Consider the following 17,177-nt stretch of genomic DNA (forward strand, 5'->3'; position numbering starts at 1 on the left):
TCCAGGAGCTGCTCTGAAACTGAGAGGCCCTCTCCGTACTCTGGTTCCATCAAGCTGTAATTTTTGTGGAAAACGCATGCTGACCTCTGGAAACAGAGGGATTTCCAGAGAATCTGGGCATGGTTCTTTCAAATCCCATCCCATTCCACCCGTCCCTGGGCAGGGACACCTCCCAGAGCCCAGCTTTCCTTCACTGAACTGTTTCAAAGCAGCCCAAACTAAATAATGCACAAATCCCTCTGCAGTGTAGAATAAACCAACAAACCCCATAAATAATAAATAACTTTATTAAAGAATTGCATTTTCAGATGATTTTACAGAGCACAACTTGTGCCTTACATTGGAGAACAGTCTTGGTGTAGCAAAGGGATCTGGAGGGAACATTCACCTCTTCCCACTGTCACTTCAAACCCAGGATGTGCTTGTTTTATTTCACACAAAAATCCGAGTTATCAGGTGAATTTTCAATTTAACAGCAGCAGCTCTCCAAGACTGTTGCTGTTAATTACTGAGATTATCTCATAAATTAATTGCAGAATCCACATTGTCTCCAGTGGATGGAAAACGAGTCCCTGGGTTGAGCTCTGACTTTGAGGGGTGTCCAACCCCCCCGACCCCCACTGCTCATTAAAGGGTTCAATTATTGCCATTAATATTGATCACATCAACTTATTGCCACTGATACTTCTCTAATTCAGGAAGAGACCACAAGCAAATAATTGTCCCTCCCTTCTCAGAGCTCAACAGAAGAGCTGCTGATTGGGTTTGCACATTAATAGCATTAATTAATTAAAATTAAATAACCTTAAGCAGGAAGATTAAATATGATTTAGAGGCTTTTTAGCCAAAAAAATATTACTCTTAACTTACTAAACTCTATTTTATCATACAAACAGTACTTTAAAAGGCTACATTATAATGGTGCCTTGGATTTATATAAAGCTTTAGTGTTATTTATATTATTTAATTTACAGAAATTCTTTCTGCTACACCACAGGGATAATTCTGCATGGTAGAAACCCAGGATTTTCCTGCTCTCAGGCACTGCTGGCTCTCCTAAACTCCTATCAAATGTAGATTTAGGGTCCTTCTACCCCCAGTAAAACACAAAGAACACAGAAAGGAGAGGGGTTCCTGTATCCAGGGCTCTTCACAACACAAGAAATGGTGAAATCATTCCAGTTAAGCTCATTTCTCCCATGTATTTTTCCCATGAGTAATTCCTAGTTGCAGCTGATCTCAAGACACTGATATTACTACAGGATAATTACAGTAATTAAATACTACAGACAATCCTCAAAATGGAAGATGATGGGCTAACTCCACAGAAACAAAGGATCAGGAATACAAAGCTGACAGTTCAGGCACAGGAAATGAGGTGCAAGCACAGCTTATTAACATAAAAACTCTGATACATGTAAAGTATTGTCATATTTCAGTATTTCCTCTCATTTTATGTTACCCCACAGTGAGTGTGGGGGTTCTGTAACAATTTATCACATGATTTTAAAGTAGTGCTTTAGAGTGTATTCAAGTTCTATTAATTAACCTAGAAAATCAGTAATTATTTCAGCAACCTAAAAATAAAGGAAATTTGCTTTCTGTGCAACTCAGAGTGGGAAGGAGGAGCTGCAGTTCCAGGCTTAGTAAAGCCTGAGATTGGTGCAGCTGGAGCAGAACAGCTCTGCAAATCCAAGCTGGTTTCACCAGGCTTAGAGATGTTCCATAAAGTGCTTTTAGGCAGAAAGTTGCTGGGCTGGAATTCACTGAGAAGCAGGAGGAGCAAAGGCACAACACAGAGCAGAGATTGGTCACAAATCCAGGTGTATTTTTATGGATGCGAGCACTGAGCACCATTCATCTGCTCCAGGGACCCTCTGTCCCCAGGGATTGGGGACAGTTAATTCCTGGAGCCCTTCAGAGGGGCAGGAGTTCCTTTGACACTGAGAGCCTCCAGGGAATCCCTGGGCACTCTGGATCCCGGAGCTCCCAGGGGCTTCTCTCTGCAAAAACAACAACAAAGGTCACAATCTCAATGAGAACAGCAGGAATGAACCTGCAGTTCCCTTGGCACATGGCTGCTGCTGGAACCCCCTTATCCTGCAGGAGAGCAGGAATTGCTTTTACCTTCTCGAGCCACCCTCCCTGGGGCTGTAATGGGCACTCCTGGACCTTGAACCTTGCACAGCTGCTCTGCTTCGGCAAGGCCTGAACTTCATGATCTCCCTCTGCCACTCCTCATCAAAGGTGCCAGCCTCGGCTGCAAAACAGACACGTTCATTTGAAATGTTAATTAAGAGAGGAAAAAAAAAATTAATGAGTATTAGGGGGTTTGGGTAGCGATTTTCAGCTTTGTAGTCCACAATTCTCCACGTGGCCTGCAACTGTTTTTGGAGATATGTAAAAGAGAATTTGGATTTAAAGGTGCCTTTTAGGATACCTCAAGGTGGAACCTCCAAATCAGAGTGTGAAACACTGTAAAGCTCATTAGCTGCCTAAAAAGACCTACATTCATCCAGGTTGATGAATTCTTGGTTCATCTCCTCATCCCCAGTCTTGGTGTTCTTGGATCTTCTGACGACATGAGCCCGGTCGTGGATGTGGTGACCAACAGAGATTTTCTCCAGGCCACTTTCAGAATCCTTCAGTGCTTTTCTTGTTTCTTTAACCTGTTAAAAAACAAAAAAAAAGGGGAACTGAGTGTCCTTCCAACTAAAAATGAGGTAAAAGAGTTCACAGAATCCCAGGATGGTTTGGGTGCCACCCAGTGCCACCCCTGCCATGGCAGGGACACCTCCCACTGTCCCAGTGTCCAGCCTGGCCTTGGGCACTGCCAGGGATGCAGGGGCAGCCACAGCTTCCCTGGAAAAATTCCCTTCCAATATCCCATCCAACCCTGCTCTCTGCAGTGGGAAGTCATTCCCACTTGTCCTGGCACTCCAGGCCCATGCAAAGGGTTAAATCCTTTAAATCCTCCCCCAACAATTTTGTATCTTTCCTTTACAAAAGTCAAGTTTTCCAGGCTTTTCCAATTCTCTCATTTCCTGTGTTGGCTGTGAACACACCAACAAAACACAAATCAAGCCTCTTTTCCTTCAATCACCAGAGAGGGAGATGAAACAACACCTCAAGTTTTTTAACTGGGTATTAATTATTGGGGAAAACCCCTGAGTTTAAAAATACTACAGAGCCAAGGTTCCAACGTTCTCCTTGGCAACAGAAGAGCAACAGCCGGTGCCAAAATTCCCAGTGTGAGGAACAGCCAGTTACTGGGCTGTGGTGCTGGCTTGGAGGGCAGGCTGGCCCTTATCAGAGTGCTGGGCTATTATTAGCTGCCTTGTGATAAGGGCTGTGCTGGAGCTGGGCCATTCCCAGCCAATCCTGCCCACGGATCCTGTCTAGGCTTTCACAGCCCGGGCCAGGGTCACATTCCCAGCCCCAGTTCCCAGCAGGATGAGACACAACAGCTGCAAGGGAGCTGCAGCCCAGGGTTATGTAAGTGTCTGCCCAAAGGGGTGCTTGCAGGGCAGGGCTTGCATAAATCAGTGCCTCTACTGGGGTTGAAGTGGACAGGAAAAGGATTCATTACAGCAAAGAGAAGGGCATTGGAAAATTGCTGCTCTGTGCTCTGCTTTCCCAGCCTTGGATGGGTCTGTAATTTATTCTGGGGTGTACTTAAAGCACAAAATTACAGGGAGGAAATCAGGCCTTTAATACAGAGCAGGGTTGCAGAGCCCCGTGTTTTCCTCAATCCCTAAATTTTCTTTGTGCAGTCAAGGGGGGTCAGGCTCTGCTGAGGGAACAGGGACAGGAGGAGAGGGAACAGCCTCAGGCTGGGCCAGGGCAGGCTCAGTTGGACACCAGCAGGAATTTCCCTGGAAAGGGTGAATAAACACTCCACGGGGCTCCCAGGGGGGTTTGGGGTGCCCATCCCTGAGGTGGCACTCAGTGACCAGGTGGGGATGGGGCAGAGGCTGGAGCCAAGCCAAGCTCAGTGATGGCAGGGTTCTGTAAGCCCCAGCTGCAGGCCCTGCTGTGGTGGGTGCACCCCAGCCTGGGCAGTGCCCAGCTCCAGCATCACTCACTGTTGTGGTGTGTTGCAATGTCCTGTTTTAAACTTCTGGTCCCTTCCCAGGTGTGCCAATATTCCCTTCTCCCTTCCCCCTTGCTGAGTGTGCCCTGGCAATCAGGCTGACATCCCAGCAAGGCGTCGTGTGATTGGTCAAGTTCAAAGGATGCTCCTCAGGCCTGGGGGACATTGGCCTGTATAGGTGTCCCCAGTCCCTTGAGACCCTGCCCCTTCACCTGGTTGGTGGCTCACCTGTCCCCTCCCCTTCCCCTGCCCTGAGCTTAAAAGGTCAATCAGACCATGTGGCCTCCATTCTGTTGGAGCAGTTGCCCCGGCTCAGACCTCTGTACCCATGGAATAAACATCTGGATATAACCCTCCAGCAGAATCCTCTCCTTTTTCTCTTCACCATCCCCAGAAGCTCTCTCTCCTGAGGTAAACGGAGTCCTGACAAGCCTGGACTTGTTCAGTGCCCTGCTGCAATCTCCAGCAGCCAAGGTATCTCTGGGGTAAAACACCACAGTGCTGCCTTTGGCCCAGCAGTGAGGGTCAGAACTGGCCCAGGCACCATCTAACTGGTTATACTGGGATTCCCATTCCAATCACTCACCCCTCCCGGAGCCGTGCGCGTCTGGCTCGTGGCCTGGAACACCCTGGGAGGTTCGTCCCCCACTCTGGAATAGGTCACCATGGAGGAGGAGCTGAAGCTGTGTCCCTCGGGCTGGATGGACAGGTCATCCTACAAAGCAAGGCAGGCTCACTGCTGCAGCTTAAACTTGTGGGTAAGAGTTATTCCTAATGATTTTATTATGGAAAATAGCCCTGCACAAAATTAACCCTCCCGGCACCACATTCAACTTCAGTTTTATCTTCAAAGAATAAAGAAAAATTTTAAACACAATATAATCTGGGCAAAAACCCCTTTAATTCTTACTATCTCCTTGAGAGTAATCCCATTTTTCTTGGCATTATTTTCTGAGGAATATTTGCAGTAACTGGCACTCTCCAGTGCAGTAAATTCCAGAATGATTTTCTAAAAAACTCACGAATTTCCTGTGCATTTCCAGCATGTTGTTCCTCATGTTTGACATCATCCTGTCCATTGCAGAAAATGGATCCATAAAATCTGCATCCCACTAAAAAAAGGGAAAAAAAAGACTTCAGTTAACACAGTCTCAACTCTCCCAGTCCTGGAGCTGCTTTTCACATGCATTTGAACTCAAAAAGCTTTTCAGACTGCACTTCACACACAGACAAGCCAAAATGCACCTTTTCAAAAGGAAATTGAGGGAGCTGGATTAAGATGGAAATATTGGGAAGATGGAAGATTTGTTACTCTGATGTCAAACTGGCCCCAAAATGAGTTTCTTTAACAAAAATGTTCATTGGATAATCAAGTATCTAATTATTTCACAAATGTGTTCATAAACCTCACCAGCTTCTGCTCTGAAAGTCCTGCATGACTCTTCAGGGTTTAAATTTCAATCAATTCATTTCCAGAGTTATGTATTTCAATGTTGCAAAATTACAGCTGGATTTAAGCTCAAAATGAAGTAAAATTAAAGGACAGAAAATCCTTAACTCATTTTTTGAGTACAAGGAATTGGAATAATCCTCAGGGCAAGAGCTCTGGGCAGGTGATGGATATGGAACAGGACACTGCAGACCCCAAAGCACAGCTGGAAAAGCCCAAGCCCCCCTGGGAGCACTGGTTTGTGCCACCCCACAAAGGCTGCTCCTTTGTTTGCAGCTGCAAACTCAACGTTTGCAGCTTCCCCAGGGGTTATCCCATCCAAACCCACACCTCAGTGCCCCAGGAAGGATTCATTCCCCTGGATTTTCTTATTCCCAAACTGCCAACAGCACCAAAAGCACGATGCAAGCACAGAGCTCAGCCTCTGCCATGCTTTGGTTACACACAGCTTACACAGGAGCTACTCCAGGGATACTAACCCCTCTCCCAAAACCTGCAAAGGGCATGAGGGAGAAGCTGGTGGCCTGGAAAAAAAGGAGCAACATCTGGAATTATTATCAGGAACAGCAGAAATTACTTTTATATGAAGCAGATTACAGGGCAGTGCCAGGGCTGTTCCCCAGGCAATGCCCATTCAGGAACAGTGCCAGGGCTGTTCCCCAGGCAATGCCCATTCAGGAACAGTGCCAGGGCTGTTCCCCAGGCAATGCCCATTCAGGGGGCAGTGCCAGGGCTGTTCCCCAGGCAATGCCCATTCAGGGGCAGTGCCAGGGCTGTTCCCCAGGCAATGCCCGTTCAGGAACAGTGCCAGGGCTGTTCCCAGGCAATGCCCGTTCAGGAACAGTGCCAGGGCTGTTCCCCAGGCAATGCCCGTTCAGGAACAGTGCCAGGGCTGTTCCCCAGGCAATGCCCGTTCAGGAACAGTGCCAGGGCTGTTCCCCAGGCAATGCCCATTCAGGAACAGTGCCAGGGCTGTTCCCAGGCAATGCCCGTTCAGTGGGCACAGCCAGGGCTGTTCCCCAGGCAATGCCCGTTCAGGGGCAGTGCCAGGGCTGTTCCCCAGGCAATGCCCATTCCAGGGGCAGTGCCAGGGCTGTTCCCCAGGCAATGCCCATTCCAGGGGCAGTGCCAGGGCTGTTCCCCAGGCAATGCCCATTCCAGGGGCAGTGCCAGGGCTGTTCCCCAGGCAATGCCCGTTCCAGGGCTGTTCACCAGGCAATGCCCGTTCAGGGGCAGTGCCAGGGCTGTTCCCCAGGCAATGCCCGTTCAGGGGCAGTGCCAGGGCTGTTCCCCAGGCAATGCCCGTTCAGGGGCAGTGCCAGGGCTGTTCCCCAGGAATGCCCATTCCAGGGGCAGTGCCAGGGCTGTTCCCCAGGCAATGCCCGTTCCAGGGCTGTTCCCCCGGCAATGCCCATTCAGGGGCAGTGCAAGGGCTGTTCCTCAGGCAATGCCCATTCCAGGGGCAGTACCAGGGCTGTTCCCCAGGAATGCCCATTCCAGGGGCAGTGCCAGGGCTGTTCCCCAGGAATGCCCATTCCAGGGGCAGTGCCAGGGCTGTTCCCAGGCAATGCCCGTTCAGGAACAGTGCCAAGGCTGTTCCCCAGGAATGCCCATTCAGGAACAGTACCAGGGCTGTTCCCAGGCAATGCCCGTCCCAGAGCAGCCCCCCAGCCCAGGAGCGCACTTACCCTGCGGGGGCCCCTGGTGGCCACCTGCGAGTCCTGCTGGGCTCTGCCGCCCGCTCTCCTCCCCGCCGGTCTCTCCCCTCCCTCCGGGAGGCTCAGGAGCGGATCCCGCCCCAAAGGCTCGGAGAAGTTCCTCATGGCCCGCCTCATGTGCTCATGGTGGGCAGCAAAGGGATCCCTGCACGCCAGAGAGCACCGCGTTATTCCAGCTCATGGACAATGGCCCAGCATAGCTCCAACTCTGCTTTTTAATATTCCATAGCGTTCTTTATCCAATTTTTTTTCCTTTAATAGCACCCAACTAGACAATCTCCCGTTCCTAACAAACTCTGATTTTCTCTTCCATTCTCATCTCTCAGGTTGGGTGTCTGAGATCTATTTTCTCTCAGCTGCCCTCACTGCCCTCCTGGCTGTCCCTATTCCTCTTCCTCATCCTCTCCAGAAATATCCATCCTTGCACCCTTCACTCCAGCCTGCGTTTATTACCTGCCAGAACCATAAAATGGCCCATATTTTATTTATCACTATTTCCACCTCCAACACCTGACAATAAAATAATTTATTTTAAGTTTTCCCCCTTCATCTTCCAAAGCTTAGCACAGTCCTATTCACTGAACTCCTCATGTCCCACTGGATCCCCTCTCATCCCTCAAATTTATCCTGATGGCAGTTCCCAACTTTTCCTTCTCCCTGTCCCACATGCTTAAAAATACCCATTATCCCCTAAATTCAGGCCAGTTCCATCTCCTACAGTCACTGCTGCACCTGTGCCTTCCCTCTCCACAAATCCTGCTCCCACATCCCTTTCCTGTGCTGAGGAAGGAGAATCTCACTGGCTTTTTCTTTTCCTCTTATTTTCCCCTCCTCCACTGCTACAGAACTCCACCAGTATTGCCAAAGCTTGGCTCGCAAGGAAAACTTTTTTCAACTTCCCCAAGCTGCACAAGCCCTGCTATTCCTAATTAAGGCCAAAAGAGGAGCAAAGCAGGAATTTTTCAGAAGTGCAGGGTGTGAGCAGTGCTGCTGCCTGAGGGCCAGGCTGCAAATGAACAATTCCCACACAAATGGACACAATTCCCACACACAAATGGACACAATTCCCACACAAATGGACACAATTCCCATACACATGGACACAATTCCCACACGCAAACGGACACAATTCCCACACGCAAACGGACACAATTCCCACACGCAAACGGACACAATTGCCACACGCAAACGGACACAATTGCCACACGCAAACGGACACAATTGCCACACGCAAACGGACACAATTGCCACACGCAAACGGACACAATTGCCACACGCAAACGGACACAATTGCCACACGCAAACGGACACAATTGCCACACGCAAACGGACACAATTGCCACACGCAAACGGACACAATTCCCACACACAAACGGACACAATTCCCACACACAAACGGACACAATTCCCACACACAAACGGACACAATTCCCACACACAAACGGACACAATTCCCGCACACAAACGGACACAATTCCCGCACACAAACGGACACTGCCCCACACACAAACGGACACAATTCCCACACACAAACGGACACAATTCCCACACACAAATGGACACAATTCCCGCACACAAACGGACACAATTCCCACACACAAATGGACACTTGCCCCACACACAAATGGACACAATTCCCACACAAATGGACACAATTCCCACACAAACGGACACAATTCCCACCCACAAATGGACACTGCCCCACACACAAACGGACACAATTCCCACACACAAATGGACACTCGCCCCACACAAATGAACACAATTCCCACACAAATGGACATCTGCCCCACACAAATGGACAATTCCCCCACACAAATGACCCTGCTTCATTTCCTCCTTCCATCCCACCTTCCTCCTCGCTACCCCACTGGAAACCCTTTATAACCATGAACAGCCATTCCCAGGTGTGGTTATTCAGGTTTAACACAGCTCACCCTCCCTGGCCTCAATTCCTGCACTCCCCAGCCCCCAGGACACCTCAGAGGGAAAGGCTCCAGGCTGCTCCTGACTTCTCCCTGCCCACTGATCTCCTGCCCAGCCTCGCTGCTCCCACCTTATCTCCAGCCCCACAAACAGCAGCTCCCACATCACGTGGCTGCTTTGATCTTGTGCCAAAGTCACACTTTATGTTTATTTTTTTCCCTTTCAAGTGAAAAAGACAAATGTGAGGTTGGATTAATTTTGAAATAGGATTTTTTTTAGCACAAAAATATCCCTTTAAGCTATACCACTCAGCCCAGGAAGTGTTTTAGTGATGCCATGGAGCAGCCCCTGCACTGCTCCAAGCCTTGGCTGATAAGGAGCTCACCCAGCCCAGGATGAAGAACAGATGGAAAAACTCTGGCATGAGCCAAGGGCAGGAACCACACCAGCAGCACCTGGGGATGTGCACCATTCCAGCAGATCCCAGAGAGGCTGGGTTATCACACACAGAGCTCCTTGGTACCAGGGACAGGGAAATCAGACAAACTGAGGAATGGCAGGCTCAGGAACAGCAGGAAAGGCCCCCAGTTCCCAATTTTAATTTCCCCAGTCATTAATAAAAAGAATTAATGCTGTCGAGTCTCAAAAGAAACACCCCAATTTTGGAATGATCTGGAGTAGGGTAAAGCCAATGGAAAGGGAACAGAAAATCCATGTGGAAGACACAGTTTCCAAGGAATTAAACCTTGGTGGTTCCAATGGTGGTTCCAAAGTTTTCCAGGAATTAAACCTTGGTGGTTCCAATGATTGAAACTCAAGCCAGAACTGCAAGAGGAGCAGCTCACCCTGATGCACTGAACAAGGCACAGTCTCTGCAGTGGACCTACAGCAATTGAAGATCCTTGCTCCAAGCACAGATTTCATGGGATGGCAGCAGGTGTAGGACACTCTAATTTAACAATTATTGACTTAAATATGACCCTGTTTTAGGAGGGAAGATACTTTTGATGAGAAGGCCGAGATTTTTGTTATAGCATAGAAGTGATGAGGACAAAGTGAGGGGCTCACAGGGCTTTGCACAGCACATCTGTGCCTTTCACATATTAAACACTAAATTACTTTTAAAATTAAATTCTGCATGGAGACAAACAATTTACACATTTATTGTTCCTGCACTCTGCAGTAAGAGAATTTTGTCTAATATGTATTAACCTGACCCTCACCTGACATTAAACATGCAAGTATAATGTTAGTGCTTACCTCAGTGCATGAAAAATCACTCCTAGAACAATAAACCCCACTTATTACTTTTGTAAATTGCACTTTGTATTAGATGTGCTTCTTTTTATTAGCTATTAGCTGGAAATATTAGATTTTTCCCCCACGTTATGTAAGGCTGCAGCTGCAGATTCCCTCTGGAGAGAACACCTGGCACAACAAACTAAAGAGAATTAAAGGCAGAGTGTGCAGCTGGCAGGGCAAGCACAGCCCCTGCACCTGGGCAGGGAGCCAGGGATGAGCCCGGGCTGGCCCTGCACCTTTGGGTGGGTGGGTGGGTGAGTGAGTGAGTGAGTGAGTGACTGCTGCTTCCCTGGGACAGCTGCTGCACAGCGGCTCCAGCCCAGGCTCTATTTCCAGTCCTGCACCAAATCTCTCCTTATGAGGCAGCTGGAGCCCATTAGGACTCTATTTTGGAGCTAATCTTATCTGAGGTAATCAGCTCATTTCCTCCGCTCTATGCAAAGCAGCCTGACAGCACAGTGCTGAGAAAATGAGTCTCAGTTTCCAGCTCGTCTTTCACACACACTCCCTGCCTCCACCTCCTGCAATCCTTGTGGCTACAACAACAAGGAATAAATTCATAAATAAGCAATTGTTACTTCAAACAAGACATAATTTCTATTATAACTTTAATGTCATGCAGAGGATCTGCATAGGGAAGTTTCCTGCACAGAACTCACGAGCTGTTATAACAGCAGGAATATTCCTAGAAACCAAGAGTGCCAATGTGTGTGGCACAGCTTTGGGAATTCTGCTGGAATGTGCTGCAGTTCAGCAGGAGATTCTCCTTTAAGCAGCCCCAGCAGAGCTGGCAGTAACCAGGAGATGCACACAACAAACCACATCACAGGGCCTGCTGCTCCTTCCTCACCCACCCCTTATCTCGGCTGCTAATTAAATTCCTGAGAGTTTTTTCAAAGATTGGAAATAATTATTGAGGCTCCTCAGCATGCTCTGATCCAATTTCCATCCACTACAAATCACAGTTTCTGACTAAAGAAACAAAATGGGGCCAAAGCAGGTAATTCAGCTGCTCTGGCTGAGGGGAGAAGCACCTGCAGCACTCACTACTTGTATTTGTGGCAAAAGAAGATTCCCACAGGGAATAAACCGGGCTCAGACTTGAGTTCACAGACAGGAGCCACCACTGTGCTCACGGTATGGAAACAGAACCACAGAATGGTTTGGGTTGGAAAGGACCTTAAAGACGGTCCTGTCCCACCTCCTGCATGGGCAGGGACCCCTTCCAGCAGCCCAGGCTGCTCCAAACCCACCCAACCTTGGCCAATTCCAGGGATGTGGCACCACGGCACCTCTGAACTGCCTGTGCCTCACAGGGGATAAGAGCAAAACCAAAATCTGCTGGGGCAAAGCAGCACCGTGCCCTCGGGAAACGAGCACAAGGGGACAATCTGCCATCAGTGCTCTCACACACGCGTCGGCAAAGTTTTAATTGAAGGACACCCGGTCCTCTGAGCAGGGCTGGCACTGAGAGGAGTTCAGAGGCCGCCTGTGGCTAAGCCATTAATTAAACACGCACATAAAGCCGGAGGAGCTGCACCGCTCGCAACCTGTACTTGGGAACCTGAAGAGCAAACAAACTCCAGGATCTCCAGCAAGGAGGTGAAGATCTCCTCTGTGTGAAATATGGATTAAACCCTTCGCTGCTGAGAGGGGAGGCAAACCCAACTCTCCGCTATGGAAGCTCGCTGAGGACGTTTAACCCCCACTTGGCTCTGGGGGGCACGGGCGGTACCGGCCGGGACACACGGGCGGTAAAACGGCCCCGACAGCGGCATTAACCCCTTTAACCCGCCCAGGTCGCGATACCTGCCCCGGACCCTTGAACCCACCCCGATCCCAGTCCTTCCACCAGCACTGACCCCTTTAATCCGCCCCGCTCCTGACACCTGCACCGATCTCTCTAATCTGCCCCGGTCCCGGTCCTTCCCCCTGCCCCGACCCCTTTAATCAGCACCGACCCCCGGAGCTGCCTCAGCCCACAGTCGGTCCCACACACCGACCCCGACAGCCCCGGACCGGACCGTTGGAGCCCACCGCCGCCTCAGCCCGCTCTCCTCCCGCCTCACCGCCGTGCCCCGCAGCCGCCCGCCCCTCACCTGAAGAAGGGATCATCCTCGAAGCACCTCCCGAGCCCCCCGAACATGGCGGCGGCCGCTGCGCTCTGCGCGCCCCCGGCCCCGCGCGGCCCCTCCTCACCGCGCCGCGCGCCGCTCCGCCCCGCCCCTCCCGCGCGCGTGACCTCCCCCGGCCGTTCCCATTGGCCGGCCTGCAGCGAGGGGCGGGGCTCCGCCGCGCGCCGCCGTTGCCATGGCGACCGCGGGGCCGCCGCTCCAGAGGGGCCCCGGGAATGGGGAAAGTTCCGGAAATTCCCGAAATTCGGGAAATGCGGGAAATTCGGGAAATGCGGGAATCGCGGGGATCACAGCCCCTCCCGCAGCCCCGCTCTGCCACAGGCTGTCCCCCGGTCCCGGGGAGTGCCAGGCGGGGACAGGCCCGGCCCCAGTGCGGCTGCGGCGCTTCCCGCTCCTCGGCGATTTGAGAAAAAATTCCTTTTTTTCCAGTAGATGGCAGTAAAATAAAGCTGCGGCCTCCTCCTGACGGCCGGAAACTGCGGGACATGGGACAGAGCGAGAGGCTGCGGTGAGTGACCAGGAGCAGCTACTCCAGGATCCAGCGGGATGCCCTGCTAATTAATAAATGACCACTGTAAATGATTTAATCACTATGCTAAAGACGCTGCTTGTGGCATTTTTAGTGTGAATAAACCTTACCTTCAGAGCAGTTTTAAATAATCTTTTAATAACTGCAGTGCAGAGGTTGAGGTTGCTAAACTATTTGTAATATTCTGTGTGTGGCTTGAAACAAAGCTGAGTTCTGTGTGTGAGAATAAAACCCATCCCCACTGGCAGGAGATGTCCTGAGAAGCCCCGCAGAGGCAGAGCTGCTCCCTGAGCTGGTTTATTTGCTGCTCAGCTGGTTTATTTGCTGTTCTCTCATCCCCAGAGCTCACCTGGGCTTGATGCCCTCAGAGGCCACCAGGAACAGAGGCTGGAAATGATAAAGGAATAAAGCTGGTATTTATTAAAAGGCCTTTACAGGACACACCTTGGGCAGTGCAAGAGCCTGGGCAGGGCTACACACAAGATGGACCCCAAATCACAAGTTCTCACGTTTTTATAAGTTTTGGTCCATTTCCATGTTGGGTTCATTGTCCAATTCCATCTCCAGGCTGTGCAGTCCCACCCTCCCAGTTTCCCCCCTCCATCCCCTGCTGTTTGCACTGCTTGGGCTGAAGCTGCAGCCTTGGTGTCCTTGGTTCTGGGCTGGACAGGGATTGCTCTGTGGGACTGAGTTGTGAGGAGAACTGCTGACACTTTATATGGAGTTCAGAATTATACACTGTGAGAATGCAGTGCAGAAAATGGGAAATAGAAAAACTGAAGGCATCAGGGTGAGCCTGTCCCTGCAGCATTCCCTGCCTCCAGTCACTCCCCAGAAGCATTCCAGCCTGGAGTGAACCCCAGACCCCGGGATCTGAGGGAATTCCAGCAGGATCACCTGGTGCAGCCTCAGCTCATTCCCCTCTGATGTCCCTTCTGATCCCAATGGTCATCCCAGACATGATTCCTGTAGGGAATCTGAGGAGGGACAGGACACGGGGAATGAATTCCCACTGCCAGGGGCAGGTTTGGGTGGGATTTTGGGCAGGAATTGTTCCCTGGGAGGGTGGGTAGCACTGGGATGGGATTCCAGAGCTGCTGGGGCTGCCCCTGGATCCAAGGCCAGGCTGGACCCTGGGGCTGGAGCACTGGGACAGGGGAAGGTGTCCCTGCCCATCCAGGTGGATCCTTAGGATCCCTCCCAACCCAAACCATTCCATGATTCCCTCAACTCAGTCCTGTAAAAATAAATGATTTCCACCCCTGGGACAGGGATGTGGAACTGTCCCACAGCTGTTCCCAGCCCTCCACATCCCCCACACTCCCCTGGTTCATCCTGTGCCCACTCTGACTCCCAGGGATGGAATCTCTGCCCACCAGAGCAGCTCCAGCCCTGGATCCTGTCAGGAACCCAGAGATGAAACTGCAGAGGTTGTTTCTTTCCCATTTTCCTGGATCCTGTGCAGGAATCCCAGGATGAGGCTGCAGAAGTTGTTAATTCCACATTTTCCTGTAAGGATCTGAAGATGAGGCTGCAGAGGTTGTTAATTCGCCATTTTTCCTGGATCCTGTGCAGGATCTGAAGGATGAGGCTGCAGAAGTTGTTAATTCCTCATTTCCCTGGATCCTATGCAGGATCTGAGGGATGAGGCTGCAGAGATTGCTCCTTTCCCATTTTCCAGGATCCTGTGCAGGAACCCAGTGATGAGGCTGCAGAGATTGCTCCTTTCCCATTTTCCAGGATCCTGTGCAGGAACCCAGTGATGAGGCTGCAGAAGTTGTTAATTCCCCATTTTCCCATGGATCCTGTCCAGGAATCCCAGGGATAAGGGCTGCAGAGGTTGTTAATTCCTCATTTCCCTGGATCCTGTGCAGGATCTGAGGGATGAGGCTGCAGAGATTGTTAATTCCCCATTTTTCCAGGATCCTGTGCAGGATTTGGGGGATGAGGCTGCAGAGATTGCTCCTTTCCCATTTTCCAGGATCCTGTGCAGGATCTGAGGGATGAGGCTGCAGAGATTGCTCCTTTCCCATTTTCCAGGATCCTGTGCAGGATCTGAGGGATGAGGCTGCAGAGATTGCTCCTTTCCCATTTTCCAGGATCCTGTGCAGGAACCCAGGGATGAGGCTGCAGAGGTTGTTAATTCCCCATTTCCCAGGATTCTTTAAGGATCTGAAGATGAGGCTGCAGAGATTGTTAATTCCCCATTTTCCCTGGATCCTGTGCAGGAATCCCAGGATGAGGCTGCAGAAGTTGTTAATTCCCCATTTCCCTGGATCCTGTGCAGGATCTGAGGGATGAGGCTGCAGAGATTGCTCCTTTCCCATTCTCCAGGATCCTGTGCAGGATTTGGGGATGAGGCTGCAGAGATTGCTCCTTCCCCATTTTCCAGGATCCTGTGCAGGATCTGAGGGATGAGGCTGCAGAGATTGCTCCTTCCCCATTTTCCAGGATCCTGTGCAGGATCTGAGGGATGAGGCTGCAGAGATTGCTCCTTTCCCATTTTCCAGGATCCTGTGCAGGATTTGGGGATGAGGCTGCAGAGATTGTTCCTTTCCCATTTTCCAGGATCCTGTGCAGGATTTTTGGGATGAGGCTGCAGAGATTGCTCCTTTCCCATTTCCCTGGATCCTGTGCAGGATTTGGGGATGAGGCTGCAGAGCTGCTCCCTTTGCAGCTGGAGGAAGGAGCTCATTACGGGGCGCTGTGTTTGCACAGGGATCTCTTTAATTGCCCAGCCCTTCTCCAGCTCTGGGGCTGCTGCAGCTGCAGCTCCTTTGTGCAGATTAAAAGAGTTCTGTGAGGAGCTGCTCGTGCTGCAGCTCTGCCAGGCTGGAGGGCATCTCCAATGAGATTAATGATGTCTGCCCTAATAGAAGAAAACTTTGCATAAATGAGATTATGGTTTCTGCTGAAACCTGCCGACTCTTATTCCTTTGCAGTAAATATTATCTTTAATTAAAAGTTTTAAGGTATCTTGTTCCTGAGCTAATGAGATCTACAGTGATTTCCCTTAGGAATTAATTTACCCTCTTAATTCTTATTCATTTTGGTGATAGGACTATTTAAATCTGCTCCAGACTTCAGAGCTTCCTTGAGCACTTTCAGCCAGAACAAAAGGTCATTTTGCCACATTGATGTTTGTTGGTATTTGTAATTCCCTTGTTCTCTCTCCATTCCAAAGATCCCTGTTTAGTTCCTGCCCCAAACATTTCATTCCAAGCCCTGAGTTCCTCTTCACTCCTCATGCTGAGAGATTTCCCTCCCACCAGTTTGGGTTTGTGTTTTCTGTTCCCTCCAGAGTAAAAATCAATTCTGGTGATGCCCAAAAAGACTGATTGCGATCAACTTTTTATATAAAACACACTAAAATCTGTGGGGAACACTTGGTGAACTGCTGAAAATTTGGAATTTTTCTGCCTTTCTGGGAAATCATCCACTCTAACTCCTCTAATAATCCAAAGGATTATTCTGAAGCACCTTTAACACTTGGAGGTGAAAATTGCATTCCTGCAGATGTGTTTGAGTGGGAAAAGTGCCAGAGCCCTCCCTGGGGCTGCACACACACTGCTGGCCACACTGGAATTAATTCTGAATTAGAACTAACAGACAAGGTTCCCTTCTTTAAATAGAAATGCAGGTGGAAATTAAACAGCAAATTTCAAAGGAAATACCTGGTTTGTACACACGGAGAAGAAACCAAGAGGAAAGAAAGAATTATTTCTCCTTAGCTCATTATCAGCAGATTTTTCTGTTGAAATCCAATCTGAATGCTGTGAGTCTCCTCCAAAGATGCTGGCTCTGACAAGGTTTAAAAGCTGGGTAATTAATTACCCTAACGAGGGAAATGGGGCAATCAGAGCCAAGTGTTGACCAGGGGTGGTTTTGTTCTGATGAAATATAAAATACCTGTTCAGGACTATGCTGTCAGCCTACCTGGATAAGTTGAACCCTATTTTATAGAAGATGCAAGCCAGGGAAAGACAATTCCTCCTTCTTACAGAAAAAAAATTCAATTTCTATT

At 49.9% G+C, this 17,177-nt stretch overlaps 1 protein-coding gene across 3 annotated transcripts; it reads right to left on the reverse strand.

Annotated features, from left to right (window-relative positions):
• Positions 1-269: 269 nt before the first annotated feature.
• On the reverse strand, positions 270-12,738 carry MLF1 (myeloid leukemia factor 1). 3 transcript variants are annotated; one of them, XM_074547533.1, is made up of 8 exons: positions 12,589-12,738; positions 7,232-7,406; positions 6,023-6,067; positions 5,116-5,205; positions 4,680-4,808; positions 2,510-2,669; positions 2,128-2,260; positions 270-2,003 (listed from the first exon to the last, which is right to left on the reverse strand). In XM_074547533.1, exons 1-8 carry the CDS (start codon positions 12,633-12,635, stop codon positions 1,901-1,903), a joined length of 882 nt encoding a protein of 293 aa, XP_074403634.1. In that variant the 5' UTR covers positions 12,636-12,738; the 3' UTR covers positions 270-1,900. The 3 variants fall into 3 exon arrangements, with proteins under 3 accessions (XP_074403634.1, XP_074403636.1, XP_074403635.1); XM_074547535.1 differs by lacking the exon at positions 12,589-12,738 and adding an exon at positions 9,242-9,265; XM_074547534.1 differs by lacking the exon at positions 6,023-6,067.
• Positions 12,739-17,177: the final 4,439 nt, after the last annotated feature.

This window comes from Zonotrichia albicollis, chromosome 9 (assembly GCF_047830755.1).
Source record: "Zonotrichia albicollis isolate bZonAlb1 chromosome 9, bZonAlb1.hap1, whole genome shotgun sequence".
NCBI classification, from domain to species: Eukaryota; Metazoa; Chordata; class Aves; order Passeriformes; family Passerellidae; genus Zonotrichia; species Zonotrichia albicollis.